Source organism: Schistocerca serialis, chromosome 10 (assembly GCF_023864345.2).
Source record: "Schistocerca serialis cubense isolate TAMUIC-IGC-003099 chromosome 10, iqSchSeri2.2, whole genome shotgun sequence".
NCBI lineage: Eukaryota > Metazoa > Arthropoda > Insecta > Orthoptera > Acrididae > Schistocerca > Schistocerca serialis.
The window spans coordinates 184,011,263-184,027,524 of NC_064647.1; the positions used below are offsets into that span (position 1 = coordinate 184,011,263).

A 16,262-nucleotide genomic window follows, 5' to 3' on the forward strand; every position below is an offset into this window, starting at 1 on the left:
TACTGTTCCTCACAAGCGACTATTAATCAAATTGCGTGCATATGGAGTATCGTCTCAGTTGTGTGACTGGATTCGTGGTTTCCTCTCAGAGAGGTTACACTTCGTAGTGATGGACGGTAAATCATCGACTAGAACAGAAGTGATATCTGGCGTTCTGCAAGGTAGTGTCATGAGGCCTCTGCTGTTCCTGATTTACATAATTGATCTAGGTGATAATCTGAGCAGCCCCCGTAGATTGTTTGCAGATGACGCTGTAATTTACCGTCTAGTAAAATCATCAGACGATCAGTTCCAATTACAAAATGATCTAGAGAGAATTTCTGTATGGTGCGAAAAGTGACAATTGGCACTAAACAAAGAAAAGTGCGAGGTTATCCACAGGGGTACTAAAAGAAATCCGATAAATTTAGGGTATACTATAAATTGCACAAATCTAAGTGTTGTCAATTCGGCTAAATACCTAGGAATTACAATCATGAGCAACTTAAATTGGAAAGACCTCGTAGATAATATTGTGGGGCAGCCGAAACAAAGACTGCGCTTTGTTGGCAGAACACTTAGAAGTCTCTTTAGAGACGGCCTACATTGCACTTGTCCCTCCTCTGCTGAAATGTTGCTGCGCGGTGTGGAATCCTTTCCAGGTTGAATTGACGGAGAACATCGAAAAAGTGCAAAGAAGGGCAGCCCGTTTCGTGTTATCGCGCAACAGGGATGAGAGTGTCACTGATATGATACGGGAGGTGGGGTGGCAGTCACTGAAACAAAGGCGGTTTTCTTTGCGGCGCGATCTATTTGCAAAATTTCAGTGACCAACTTTCTCTTCCGCTTGCGAAAATATTTTGACACCCAGCTACGTAGGGAGAAATCATCATCATAATAAAATAAGATAAATCAGAGCCTGAACGCAAAGGTTTATGTGTTCCTTTTTGCCATGCGCGATTCGAGAGTGGAATGGTAGAGAAGTAGTATTAAAATAGTTCGATGAACCCTCTGCCAGGCATTTAAGTGTGAATTGCAGAGTAACCATGTAGATGTAGATGTAGATGAGTTATAGCTTCGAGCCGTCCTCCGTGTCCAAACTGTACAGTCAGCATTCTCACCCTGTCCTTGATGTGCAATCTTGCATTAATGTGTAGTCAACTTTACACTTCTTCTTGCCATGACAAACATATGGTGTACTGATACACGAAAATCACAACCAGAAATAGCGGAATCAACAAATTATTAAACTGTGACACATGACATAATCTAACCAGACGACTATACAGCTACAGTATTAAACTTGGTTATTGCCCAGTACAGTTACGTCACACGTTGAACAGTCTGTACAAGTTTTCGCCTAGCTGTTGTTTCAACTCACCCTACAGTACAGCCCGCAGCGGTGAGGACTATACTTTGCGTGATAAGCGAACCGCCACATACAGTCTTCTCGTCGCTTTGGACGAGGGCTTGATGTGGAAACTGGCACCGCGTGGCGTTTTTGCCATCGACGATGCGATAGAATCCGCGTTCAGGAGCTGCCCATGAGTCTGAAACAAGACGTCACGCTCTGACACAATTCTGTTTAATTCTCGGCTCTTTTCTATCTATATGAGAATTTTTTGCAAACGCTGGATCTGCAGCTAGGCGAATCCTTCAGACGGAAGGTCCTTTGATTGCCACAACCAGGATTTTCCTCTAATTATAAACATGATTTGCACGCAAACAGTGGTTTCCATCTCTCATGGACTCCGATTTTTATTTTGATACACATCTTCTCCCATCAGGGTAATTTGTTTAAGAGACATTGTTTGGCCTGTGACCAAGTGCGTCAGTTGGGATGACACTGGATTTTCACTTAGAATAATGATATGGTGGCAGCATTGCCAGACCAAACACGAGCGCTGCGACACGACGCGGTGCAAGCAGAAGTAATACTAAAGGTTCCGTCAACAATGTCCAACATTCTGCAAAGATGGTGTCAACAAACTGGTGTCTCGTTCAGAGAAATGGCAGCATGCACATTCAGGCTATGCAGATACAGTTTATATTTCTGGTAGAACTTAGATATACACTACCGGACTTTAAAATTGCTACACCACGAAGATGGCGTGCTTCAGAGGCAAAATTTAACCGACAGGAAGAAGATGCTGTGATATGCAAGTGATTAGCTTTTCAGAGCGTTCACAGAAGGTTGGCGCCGGTGGCGACATCTACAACGTGCTGACATGAGGAAAGTTTCCAACAGATTTCTCATACACAAACAGCAGTTGACCGGCGTTGCTTGGTGAAACGTTGTGATACCTCGTGTAAGGAGGAGAAATGCGTACCATCATGTTTCCGACTTTGATAAAGGTCGGATTGTAGCCTATCGCGATTGCAGTTTGTCGTATCGCGACATTGCTGCTCGTGTTGGTCGAGATCCAATGACTGTTAGCAGAATATGGAATCGGTGGGTTCAGGAGGGTAATACGGAACACCGTGCTGGATCCCAATGGCCTCGTATCACTATCAGTCGAGATGACAGGCATCTTATCCGCATGGCTGTAACGGATCGTGCAGCCACGTCTCGATCCTAGAGTCAACAGATGGGGACGTTTTCAAGACAACAACCATCTGCAGGAACAGTTCGACGACGTATGCAGCAGCATGGACTATCAGCTCGGAGACCATGGCTCCGGTTACCCTTGACGCTGCATCACAGACAGGAGCGCGTGCGATGGTGTACTCAACGACGAACCTGGGTGCACGAATGGCAATCCAGGTTCTGTTTACAGCATCATGATGGTCGCATCCGTGTATGGCGACATCGTGGTGAACGCACATTGGAAGCGTGTATTCGTCATCGCCATACTGGAGTATCACCCGGCGTGATGGTATGGGGTGCCATTGGGTACACGTCTCAGTCACCTCTTATTCGCATTGACGGTACTTTGAACAGTGGACGTTACATTTCAGATGTGTTACGATCCGTGGCTCTACCCTTCATCCGATCCCTGCGAACCATACATTTCAGCAGGATAGTGCACGACCGCATGTTGTAGGTCCTGTACGGGCCTTTCTGGATACAGAAAACGTTCGACTGCTGCCCTGGCCAGCACATTCTCCAGATCTCTCACCAATTGAAAACGTCTGGTCAGTGGTGGCCGCGCAACTGGCTCGTCGCAATACGCCAGTCACTACTCTTGATGAACTGTGGTATCGTTTTGAAGCTGCATTTGCAGCTGTACCTGTACACGCCAAGCTCTGTTTGACTCAATGCCCAGGCGGATCAAGGGCGCTATTACGGCCAGAGGTGGTTGTTCTGGGTATTGATTTCTCAGGATCTATGCACCCAAATTACGTGAAAATGTAATCACATGTCAGTTCTAGTGAAATATATTTGTCCAATGAATACTCGTTTATTATCTGCATTTCTTCTTGGTGTAGCAATTTTAATGGCCAGTAGTGTGAAGGACTTCGTGTAAGACGTTTGTTAGTTATTAAAACTTGACTATTACCTCATCAAGTGATGCAATTGTGTTTGTAAGAACATCAAATAAGAAAAATACACCCACACGACCGGTGGATTAGGATATTTACCAACAGACCTCGATTAAAAGGCAGAAAAACAACATTGCTATATTCCAAAATAACCTCACACTCATTCCTGTGCAGTAGTCAGGCCGTGTACGTGTTGTGCTTGAGTGTTGTTTAATTGAGTAAATGCATTGTGTTTGCGAATACCAACAAGCCGCATATGTTCACCTGTGCTTTGATGGCAGTGCCCATGTCGCTGTGACAGAATACCAGAGATGTTTCCCTGATCGACGAACAACCTGTGCCAGGGTATTACAACCATTACGCAATTTGGGAACACTACCCAGTGCACATGTAATATCAGAACGTGTGACTGTCCAGTCAGTTGAGGAAAGGGAAGATATTATTGCAACAGTACGACACAGTCCCACCATCAGTACATGGCGCATTAGCCATCAACTCGATATTCCGAAAACGTGAATGTGGTGTACGCTATAGACTGAGGGCTTGTGCCCATTCCATGTGCAGCCCATGCAACATCTGCATCCAGGAGACTCAATAAGCAGGAAACAATTTTGTGACTGTTGGCTGTACACAAATAAGTCATGCAATACACTTCATTAACAGATAATGCTACATTTACACGCAGGGGTGTCATGAACACCCGCAGTTCTTTAATATGGGCGACGAACGATCTACATGAAACTATGGAAGCAAGATCCTAAGTTAGGTTCTCAGTAAACGTCTGGTGTAGTATGATTGATAAGATGGTGATAGGCCCTGTTTTCCTGCCAAATAGTGTGGCAGCCTCAGGGTACACATATTTCCAGACAGAAGACCTACCAGAACTTTCGAAAGACGCGACATTAGAGCAATGACGGCAAATGCATCTGCAACGCGAAGGATCACCAATTCACTGTATCAGACAAGTATACTAGTATCTGAACAACACATTTCCTCAACGATGAATTTTTTGTGGTGGACCCATCAACTACTTGCCAGATCACTTGACAACCCCATCAGATCTCTGTTTATAGGGCTGGTTAAAGGGAAATGTGTACGATACGACCGCGTCGTCTTAGGCGTCATGTCACGGATTGCTCTGTCCGTACCGCCGGACATTCGAGTCCTCCCTTGGGCATGGGTGTGAGTGTTGTTCTTAGCGTAAGTTAGTTTAAGTACTGTTTGCGTCTAGGGACCGATGACCTCAGCAGCTGGTCCCTTAGAAATTCACACACATTTGAACATTCGTACGCTGCGAAGGTGGATACACGTGAAGAAGTCGTCACTTGCAACACCGACGCTGTTGTCCACATTTAAGCAAAACACACGCTCCCAGGTGTTGACAAGGGCGTTGAATGGATGGGGAACTTTATGGACACTCCTTGTAGGAGTCCGCCACAGCGCCTACACAGCATTTCAGTAGTAATATTCACGCTTGTCCTCATAAACATACGTTGATATGTGTAGTTTTAAACCTGCTCCAGTTCTATATCGATCGAAAATCAGGCGCGTGTCCATAGGACGTTTTTGGTTTATTTTCACATGTATAATCATCTCGCAGTTTATGTGACATTCCTCCTGAATCATCCTCGATACAATATAAACGAAAAATTTTGTTAGCAAAAGTCTGTTAAAATTCTCGAAAGATTTACTTCCAATCTTTACTCAACACGTCTGGAGAGACATAGTTTATATTTGTACTATACAAAGGAGAAAGGTTTTTATCAAAAATCTCGGAAAGTTATTGACCGATTTACTTGAAATTTTTACACAGTATTCCGATAAATGTTCAATCAAGAGAATTCATAATTTAACATCGCTCCCACAAATCTTGAAAAGTTCTTGAACGACTAAATTCAGATTTTTTAGTGTTACTCCGATAAACAGTCACCCAGACATGCTACACGTTTTTAATACATATGGTATATAAGTGTATACATTCTATACAAATGGGAAATATTGTTACCAATATTATCGAAAAATCCTTCACCAATTTATACATACTACGTAAAAGAGAAATGTTGTTGGCAAAGTCTAGAAAAATTCTTGCGACTTACTTCAGATTTTTACACCATAAACTAACAAATATATGGATGCACGTAGTCTATATCCTTTTAAACACATGTAATATATAAACCTGAATATCATGTAGTAGAAGGATGTCATGATCAAAAATCTAAAAAAGGTCTTTGACGATATACTCAAAGTTTTACAAGATACCTAAATCTGTCCAAACGATTATTATGGTATCTTGTAAAACTTCACTACTGCCAAATGCATTGAGGTTGACGGACATCATTTTGAGCATTTAGTGCGTTAATGTGGTATTTACAGGTAATCACTCTGTAACAGCATGCGTTCTCAGAAATGATAAGTTCACAAGGGTACATGTATCACATTGGAACAACCGAAATAAAATGTTCAAACGTACCTACGTTCTGTATTTTAATTTAAAAAACATACCTGTTACCAACTTTTCGTCTAGCTTGAAGGGGGAAACCAGATGGCGCTATGGTTGGCCCGCTAGATGGCGCTGCCATAGGTCAAACGGATATCAACTGCGTTTTTTTAAATAGGAACCCCCCATTTTTGATTACATATTCGTGTAGTACGTAAAGAAATATGAATGCTTTAGTTGGAACACTTTTTTCGCTTTGTGATAGATGGCGCTGTAATAGTCGCAAACATATGGCTCAACAACAGTTGGTAACAGGTAGGTTTTTTAAATTAAAATACAGAACGTAGGTACCTTTGAACATTTTATTTCGGTTGTTCCAATGTGATAAATGTACGTTTGTGAATTTATCATTTCTGAGAACGCATACTGTTACAGCGTGATTACCTGGAAATACCACATTAATGCAATAAATGCTCCAAATGATGTCCGTCAACCTCAATGCATTTGGCAATACGTGTAACGACATTCCTCTCAACAGCGAGTAGTTCGCCTTCCGTAATGTTCGCACACGCATTGACAATGCGCTAACGCATGTTATCAGGCGTTCTCGGTGGGTCACGACAGCAAATATCCTTCAACTTTCCCCACAGAAAGAAATCCGGGGGCGTCAGATCCCGTGAACGTGCGGGACATGGTATGGTGCTTCGACGACCAATCCACCTGTCATGAAATATGCTATTCAATACCGTTTCAACCGCATGCGAGCTATGTGCCGACCCTACATCATGTTGGAAGTACATCGCCATTCTGTCATGCAGTGAAACATCTAGTAGTAATATCGGTAGAACATTACGTACGAAATCAGCATACATTGCACCATTTAGATTGTCATCGATAAAAGTGCCAATTATCCTTCCTCCCATAAGGCCGCATCATACATTAACCCGCCAAGGTCGCTGATGTTCCACTTGTCGCAGCCATAGTGGATTTTCCGTTGCCCAATAGTGCGTATTTTGCTGGTTTACGTTACCGCTGTTGGTGAATGGCGCTTCGTCGCTAAATAGAACGCGTGCAAAAAATCTGCCATCGTCCCGTAATTTCATTTGTGCCCAGTGGCAGAACTGTACACGAAGTTCAAAGTCGTCGCCATGCAATACCTGGTGCATAGAAATATGGTAGGGTGCAATCGATGTTGATGTAGCATACTCAACACCGCCGTTTTTGAGATTCCCGATTCTCGCACAATTTGTCTGCTACTGATGTGCGGATTAGCCGCGACAGCAGCTAAAACACCTACTTGGCCATCATCAGTTGTTGCAGGTCGTGGTTGACGTTTCAGATGTGGCTGAACACTTCCTGTTTCCTTAAATAACGTAACTATCCGGCGAACGGTCCGGAGACTTGGATGATGTCGTCCAGGATACTGAGCGGCATACATAGCACACGCCCGTTGGGCATTTTGATCACAACAGCCATGCATCAACACGATATCGACCTTTTCCGCAATTGGTAAACGGTCCATTTTAACACGCGTAATGTATCACGAAGCAAATAGCGTTCGCACTGGGGGAATATTACGTGATACCACGTGCTTATACGTTTGTGACTATTACAGCGCCATCTATTACATAGTGAAAAATAGGGTCCAACTAAAACGTTGATATTTCTTTACGTACTCCACGAATATGTAATAAAAATGGGGGTTTGTATTAAAAAAAACGCAACTGATATCCGTTTGACCTATGGCAGCGCCATGTAGCGGGCCAACCATAGCGCCATCTGGTTTCCACCTTCAAGCTAGACAAGTTTCGTTCTTCGTAGTTTTTTCGTTTGACGCTTATTTCGTGAGATATTTGGCGCGGTCACGATCAATGAAACGCCCTGTGTATAATCTATAAAAAATCTATATCACTAAATGAGGGAAAGCCATATTTTATCTTTGCTACCATAAACCTGGCGTTCTACGGATCGGAGCATGGAATGTCAGATCCCTTAATCGAGCAGGTAGGTTAGAAAATTTAAAACGGGAAATGGATAGGTTAAAGATAGATATAGTAGGAATTAGTGAAGTTCGGTGGCAGGAGGAACAAGACTTTTGGTCAGGCGAATACAGGGTTATAAATACAAAATCAAATAGGGGTAACGCAGGAGTCGGTTTAATAATGAATAAAAAAAATGGGAGTGCGGTTAAGCTACTACAAACAGCATAGTGAACGCCTTATTGTGGCCAAGATAGACACGAAGCCCACGCCTACTACAGTAGTACAATGTCCAACTAACTCTGCAGATGACGAAGAAATTGAAGAAATGTATGAGGAAATAAAAGAAATTATTCAGATAGTGAAGGGAGACGAAAATTTAATAGTCATAGGTAACTGGAATTCTGTAGTAGGAAAAGGGAGAGAAGGAAACGTAGTAGGTGAATATGGATTGGGGGACAGAAATGAAAGAGGAAGCCGCCTGGTAAAATTTTGCACAGAGCACAACTTAATCATAGCTAACACTTGGTTCAAGAATCATAAAGGAAGGTTGTATACATGGAAAAACCCTGGAGATATTGACAGGTTTCAGATAGATTATATAATGGTAAGACAGAGATTTAGGAACCAGGTTTTAAATTGTAACACATTTACAGGGGCAGATGTGGTCTCTGACCACATTCTATTGGTTATGAACTGTAGATTAAAACTGAAGAAACTGCAAAAAGGTGGCAATTTAAGGAGATGGGACCTGGATAAACTGAAAGAACCAGAGGTTGTACAGAGTTTCAGGGAGAGAATAAAGGAACAATTGACAGGAATTCGGGGAAGAAATACAGTAGAAGAAGAATGGGTAGCTTTGAGAGATGAAGTAGTGGAGGCAGCAGAGGATCAAGTAGGTAAAAAGACGAGGGCTAGTAGAAATCCTTGGGTAACAGAAGAAATACTGAATTTAATTGATGAAAGGAGAAAATATAAAAATGCAGTAAATGAAGCAGGCAAAAAGGAATACAAACGTCTCAAAAATGAGATCGATAGGAAGTGCAAAACTGTTAAGCAGGGATGGCTAGAGGACAAATGTAAGGATGTAGAGGCTTATCTCATGAGGGGTAAGATAGATACTGCCTACAGGAAAATTAAAGAGTCCTTTGCAGAAAAGAGAACCACTTGTATGAATATCAAGAGCTCAGAGGAAACCCAGTTCTAAGCAAAGAAGGGAAAGCAGAAAGGTGGAAGGAGTATAGAGAGGGTCTATACAAGGGCGATGTACTTGAGGACAATATTATGGAAATGGAAGAGGCTGTAGATGAAGATGAAATGGGAGATACGATACTGCGTGAAGAGTTTGACAGAGCACTGAAAGACCTGAGTCGAAACAAGGCCCCCGGAGTAGACAACATTCCATTAGAACTACTGATAGCCTTGGGAGAGCCAGTCCTAACAAAACTCTACCATCTGGTGAGCAAGATGTATGAGACGGCGAAATGTCCTCAGACTTCAAGAAGAATATAATAATTCCAATCCCAAAGAAAGCAGGAGCTGACAGAAGTGAAAAATTACCGAACTATCAGTTTAATAAGTCACGGATGCAAAATACTAACGCGAATTCTTTACAGACGAATGGAAAACTGGCAGAAGCCGACCTCGGGGAAGATCAGTTTGGATTCCGTAGAAATGTTGGAACACGTGAGGCAATACTGACCCTACGACTTATCTTAGAAAATAGATTAAGGAAAGGCAAACCTACGTTTCTAGTATTTGTGGACTTAGATAAAGCTTTTGACAATGTTGACTGGAATACTCTCTTTCAAATTCTATAGGTGGGAGAGGTAAAATACAGGGAGCGAAAGGCTATTTACAATTTGTACAGAAACCAGATGGTAGTTATAAGAGCCGAGGGGCACGAAACGGAAGCAGCGGTTGGCAAGGGAGTGAGACAGGGTTGTAGCCTCTCCCCGATGTTATTCAATCTGTATATTGAGCAAGCAGTGAAGGAAACAAAAGAAAATTCGGAGTAGGTATTAAAATCCATGGAGAAGAAATAAAAACTTTGAGGTGCGCCGATGACATTGTAATTCTGTCAGAGTCAGCAAAGGACTTGGAAGAGCAGTTGAACGGAATGGACAATGTCTTCAAAGGAGGATATAAGATGAACATCAACAAAAGCAAAACGAGGATAATGGAATGTAGTCGAATTAAGTCGGGTGATGCTGAGGGAATTAGATTAGGAAATGAGGCACTTAAAGTAGTATAGGAGTGTTACTATTTGGGGAGCAAAATAACTGATGATGGTCGAAGTAGAGAGGATATAAAATGTAGACTGCCAATGGCTAGGAAAGCGTTTCTCAGGAAGAGAAATTTGTTAACATCGAGTATAGATTTAAGTGTCAGGAAGTCGTTTCTGAAAGTATTTGTATGGAGTGTAGCCATGCATGGAAGTGAAACATGGACGATAACTAGTTTGGACAAGAAGAGAGTAGAAGCTTTCGAAATGTGGTGCTACAGAAGAATGCTGAAGATTAGATGTGTAGATCATATAACTAATGAGAAGGTAATGAATAGGATTGGGGAGAAGAGGTTTGTGGCACAACTTGATTAGAAGAAGGGATCGGTTGGTAGGACATGTTCTGAGGCATCAAGGGATCACCAATTTGGTATTGGAGGGCAGCGTGGAGGGTAAAAATCGTAGAGGGAGACCAGGAGATGAATACACTAAGCAGATTAAGAAGGATGTAGGTTGCAGTAGGTGCTGTGAGATGAAGAAGCTTGCACAGGATAGAGTAGCATGGAGAGCTGCATCAAACCAGTCTCAGGACTGAAGACCACAACTACAACAAGAAGATAGAATTCAGCAACGAAGAGATGTCTCGGAAGACAGATAATGGAGGTAGGCCGTTACAAAGTAGTCAGAAGAAATGAACAGAAATTAAATGATACAGTGATTAACGCTTGGCAATGGAAACGAACCATAAAAATTTCTAGTTAACCAATTAGTCGTTTTGCACGTATCAGTGAGAAATATAATATTTGCTAGAAGTAAACTCACCCCCGTTCGCCATAACTACGAACAGAGTAGATACCAAAGAGTATACGACGCGCACATCCATGGCTGCTGCTACAACTGCCCGCCAGTTACTGCGATCACGGCACACCGCCTCGCTTTATATATCTCCACTGCAACCCGCGTGGCGGACCGTACCTAGCAGCTCATTACAAGTTTGTCGCGTATGCCTTACGAAGACAGTGCTTCTGTCTGTACAAACTGCCATAGTTACTATTTCCCAGAAAGGGAGAGTTTGTAAGAAATCTAAAATTCTTTAATCTCTAATCTGTCTGCACGAGTTAAAAATACATCGCAGACGTATGCTATCAATTAATTTCGTAATTCTGAGGGCGAAATAGTTGATTAAATTGGTAAGTTTCCCTGTTCTTATTCAGTAGTATCGTATGCTTTTACGCACCATATATCCAAGAAAATTTGCTCCGAGTAATAAGAGCTATATGGTGGCAGCCTTTGTCCACGACTGTCGTGCAAAAGCCAGTTTCCCCATAGTGTTAGGTTGGTGCCTAAGTTAGTAGCGTTTTAGTTTTGCATATTGGTATTCCGGTTGCTGTTGGTTTATTTATCGATACTGATTTTTTATTTCTAGTTCACTGTTGCTATTAAAACATCCCCTTTGAAAAATTTACAAATGACAGTGCTGGTAAACCTCTACGTTATTTGTTTTTCAAGCAGCTGAGCAAAACTGAACGTCTCAGACATTTCTCTCTTTACTTATTCTGATCAAGATTAAACTGACAAACAATTATTTTTTAATTTAAATTTTTTTCTTTAGCGCAACGCAATCTGACTTTCAATAGTCCCTACAAAAGAATGGCCCTGACTAACAATAACCTATACCTTTCATGAATCACTTACCTCACAAAAATCGTCGTTACTCAAACTACTGCAATACAGCGAGCGTCAATACTGCCAGCTGAATAAAAGAGTCTAACTACTGACGTCACTAACTACTGATAGGCACAGTTAGCAAATGAAAGATTTTGATAGAGAACAAACAATGTATTTACCTTAATAGTGTTCAAAAGACATAATGTGTATATCAGTTCATGGCATCCAGTCTTACAAATTTCCTTTTTCTGTCGGACACACGTCCAGATCGTCCGCTCTCAAAATTCTGCCATCTCTCTCCCCACATCCACAACTGCTGGCGACTCACCTCCAACTGCGCAACGCTACGTGCTGTTGACGTCCAACTGCCCAACACTACAATAGCGAAAATTCCAACAATGCAAACCAGCCACAGACTGCATACAGCACAGACAGTGATTTTCATACAGAGTGCTACGTGGAGTTACCAAAATAAAAACCTAAACAGCCTACTTACACTACTTTGAGTTAAAATGCTGTCATTTTGTCATTCGGAGATAGTGAGTGGAGCTATAGACGCTAGAAAATGGAGTGTCTAACAAAGAAATCGGAACGCTTCCGACATATTCTTCTGTTTCACTTCAGTAGGAGGGTGACAGCAGCGGAGGCAGCCAGAAAAATTTGCGTTGTTTATTAGGATAATGCCGTTGGACAGAGCATCGGAAGAAAGTGGTTTTCCCGTTTTAAGAATGATCGTTTCGACATTAGTTACTCTCCAAGTTCAAGAAGACCTTTGGGGTTTGATGAAGATCATTTAAACGCATTACTCCTCAATGATTCACGTCGGCGTACTCGAGAACTGGGAGATATGATGAACTGTGATCGATCCACCATCTTCCGACATTTGCAAACAACGGGGAAAGTTCAGTATTGCAAACCAAAATCACAAAAACCAGCCGATCGCCACATATTAGTCCATGCTTGCTAGTCTCAATTGGCTTGTGAACAACACCGACCATTCATATACTGTGTCGGTACTGGTGGCGAGAAACGGTGTCTTCATGTGTGGTGTACTACGAATTGCATTCCCGACGTGTCACTGCTGACATGTACACTACTGGCCATTAAAATTGCTACACCAAGAAGAAATGCAGTTGATAAACGTGTATTCATTGGACAAATATATTATACTACAACTGACAGGTGATTACGTTTTCACGCAATTTGGGTGCATAGATCCTGAGAAATCAGTACCCAGAACAACCACCTCTGGCCCTAAAAACGGCCTTGATACGCCTGGGCATTGAGTCAAACAGAGCTTGGATGGCGTGTACAGGTACAGCTGCCCATGCAGCTTCAACACGATACCACGTGTCATCAAGAATAGTGACTGGCGTATTGTGACGAGCCAGTTTCTCGGCCATCATTGACGTTTTCAGTTGGTGAGAGATCTGGAGAATGAGCTGGCCAGGGCAGCAGTTGAACATTTTCTGTATCCAGAAAGGCCCGTACAGGACCTGCAACACGCAGTCGTGCATTATCCTGCTGAAATGTAGGGTTTCGCAGGTATCGAATGAAGGGTAGAGCCTCGGGTCGTAACACATCTGAAATGTAACGTCCGCTGTTGAAAGTGCCGTCAATGCGAACAAGAGGTGACCGAGACGTGTAACCAATGGCACCCCATACCATCACGCCGGGTGATACGCCAGTATGGCGATGACGAATACACGCTTCCAACGTGCGTTGACCGCGATGTCGCCAAACACGGATGCGACCATCATGATGCTATAAACAGAACCTGGATTCTACCGAAAAAATGACGTTTTACCATTCGTGCATCCAGGTTCGTCGTCGAGTACACAATCGCAGGCGCTCCTGTCTGTGATGCAGCGTCAAGGGTAACCGCAGCCATGGTCTCCGAGCTGTAAACGTCGTCGTACTGTTCGTGCAGATGGTTGTTGTCTTGCGAACGTCCCCATCTGTTGACTCAGGGATCGAGACGTGGCTGCACGATCCGTTACAGCTGTGCGGATAAGATGCCTGTCATCTCGACTGCTTCTGATACGAGGCCGTTGGGATCCAGCACGGCGTTCCGTATTACACTCCTCAACCCACCGATTCCGTATTCTGCTAACAATCATGGATCTGGACCGACGAGAGCAGCAACTTGATGGTACGCATTTCTCCTCCTTACACGAGGCATCACAACAACGTTTCACCAGGCAACGCCGGTCAACCGCTGTTTGTGTATGAGAAATCGGTTGGAAACTTTCCTCGTGTCAGCACGTTTTAGTTGTCGCCACCGGCGCCAACCTTGTGTGAATGCTCTGAAAAGCTAATCATTTGTATATCACAACATCTTCTTCCTCTCGGTTAAATTTCGCGTCTGTAGCACATGATCTTCGTGGTGTAGCAATTTTAATGGCCAGTGGTGTATTGTCACCAACTGCAACGTCTTGCACAAGAACAACGGCAAGGAAGACTGCGAGAAGTGATGCTATTCCAAGACAACGCCCGCCCACATTCTGTTAGACTGACAAAAAACGCTATATGGGAGTTGGGTTGCGAAGTCATTACGCACCCACCTCATTCACCTGATCTTAAGCCCTGAGATTTTCACCTTCTCTGGTCTCTGCTGAGAAACTTTCACGTAACTTCTTTTCCAGATGAAAATGCGCTTGGAACATGTTTCGACGAGTCTTCGCCTTAAGACCACGTGATTTTTACGGTCGCGGAATCTAAAGTTAACATAGCTTGCCAGACTGTTGCCAATAGTGAATGAGAATACATTATTGATGCGTGAAATGAGTGTTATATGTACTTCTTGTGTTTATTAAACTTACGAAAAAACACTACGAACTTACGCTCCAAACTAACATATTCGGCATTATCTTAACAATCGACGCTAGAAAATCTCTGAGTGTTTTTGCTCTACTTAAAAGTACATCTTGTCCTTTTTAAAAGGGGAATCTGACATAGATGCGAAATTAAACCTTCCCCTGTCCTGAAAACTTGGCTCCGACGACCGTATTCCGTTTGCCAAAACCTCTGCAGGCTATTTCTTCGGTTGACTTCTTTTCCACTCCACTTACACACTGTCTCCTACTGCCCTAGAAACATGAGCTTATTATCAGTTGGTTTTGTAACTTAGTCCTTAATTTGTATCACTTCCTAGTGATGTCTGAATTGTATGTACATTATTTTAACATAACTGCATCGGATTTTTAGCACTCTGTCTTCAGACCACAAGTGACCCATCGGGACCATCCGACCGCAGTGTCGTCCTGAGCTGAGGATGCAGATAGGAGGGGCGTACGGTTCAAATGGTTCTGAGCACAATGGGACGACAACTGAGGTCATCAGTCCCCTAGAACATAGAACTATTTAAACGTAACTAAGGACATCACACACATCCATGCCCGAGGCAGGATTAGAACCCGCTACCGTAGCGGTCGCGCGGTTCCAGGCTGAAGCGCCTACAACCGCTCGGCCACATCGGCCTGCGGGCGTGTGGTCAGCACACCGCTCTCCCGGCCGGTATGACGGTTTTTTGTGACCGAAGCCGCTACTGTTCGGTCGAATAGCTCATCAATTGGCATCACGAGGCTGAGTGCATCCCGAAAAATGGCAACAGCGCATGGCGGCTCGGATGGTCACCCATCCAAGTGCCGGCCACGCACGACAGCGCTTAACTTCGGTGATCTGATGGGAACCGGAGTATTCACTGCCGCAAGGCCGTTGCCCATCCGATTTTTAGGGCTACCTTAAAACTTCCTGTACTGCGTTCTTTCATTCGACACTGTTGTTTGTGTGAACGACTGGCAGAGTTCCATCAGTAAGTAGCATGGGGGCGCTTGAGATATATTCCAGTGACACATGTTTCTTCTTCGACTCTTCAGTTTATGAAGCTGAACATTTCGTCTAGAAATGCTGAGAATAATTTTTGCAATATGGAATTCTTCACCTGACTAGGCCGGCCGCGGTGGTGTAGCGGTTCTAGGCGCGCAGTCCGGAATCGCGCGACTGCTACGGTCGCAGGTTCGAATCCTGCCTCGGGCATGGATGTGTGTGATATCCTTAGGTTAGTTAGGTTTAAGTAGTTGTAAGTTCTAGGGGACTGATGACCACAGATGTTAAGTCCCATAGTGCTCAGAACCATTCACCTGACTAGTTTTCACCTCTCAATTTCTTCCTGATCTTATCTACATCTATATAAACATGATTACTCTCCAGTTCACAATTAAGTGCCTGGCAGAAGGTTCATCGAGCGACCTTCAAGCTATTTCCACCCCCGAACACAGAGCTGGAAAAACGAAAACAAATCTTTCCGTGCAGGCTCTGATTTCTCTTAAGTAATTATGATAATAATTTCTCCCTGTGTAGGTAGGCACCAACAAAATATTCTCACACTCTGAGGAGAAAGTTATTCATGAAATTTTAATAAGAACATTCTGCCGCAAGGAAAAAAGTCGTTTGTTTTAGTGATTACCACTTCAATTCGTGTATCATGTCA

General features: G+C 43.2%; 1 protein-coding gene and 1 pseudogene across 1 annotated transcript in view; both read right to left on the minus strand.

The window, feature by feature from the left end:
• Positions 1-10,937, minus strand: part of LOC126424656 (chymotrypsin BI-like) — a 29,598-nt gene extending 18,661 nt beyond the window's left edge. Inside the window, exons 1-2 of the mRNA XM_050087387.1 lie at positions 10,925-10,937; positions 1,361-1,529 (exon numbers count right to left, since the gene is read on the minus strand). Coding sequence (XP_049943344.1) covers positions 1,361-1,529; positions 10,925-10,937 — 182 coding nt within the window. The remainder of the gene's footprint in view (positions 1-1,360; positions 1,530-10,924) is intronic.
• Positions 10,938-15,374: 4,437 nt separating this feature from the next.
• LOC126425613 (5S ribosomal RNA) lies at positions 15,375-15,492 on the minus strand (annotated as a pseudogene).
• Between the last annotated feature and the right edge of the window lie 770 nt (positions 15,493-16,262).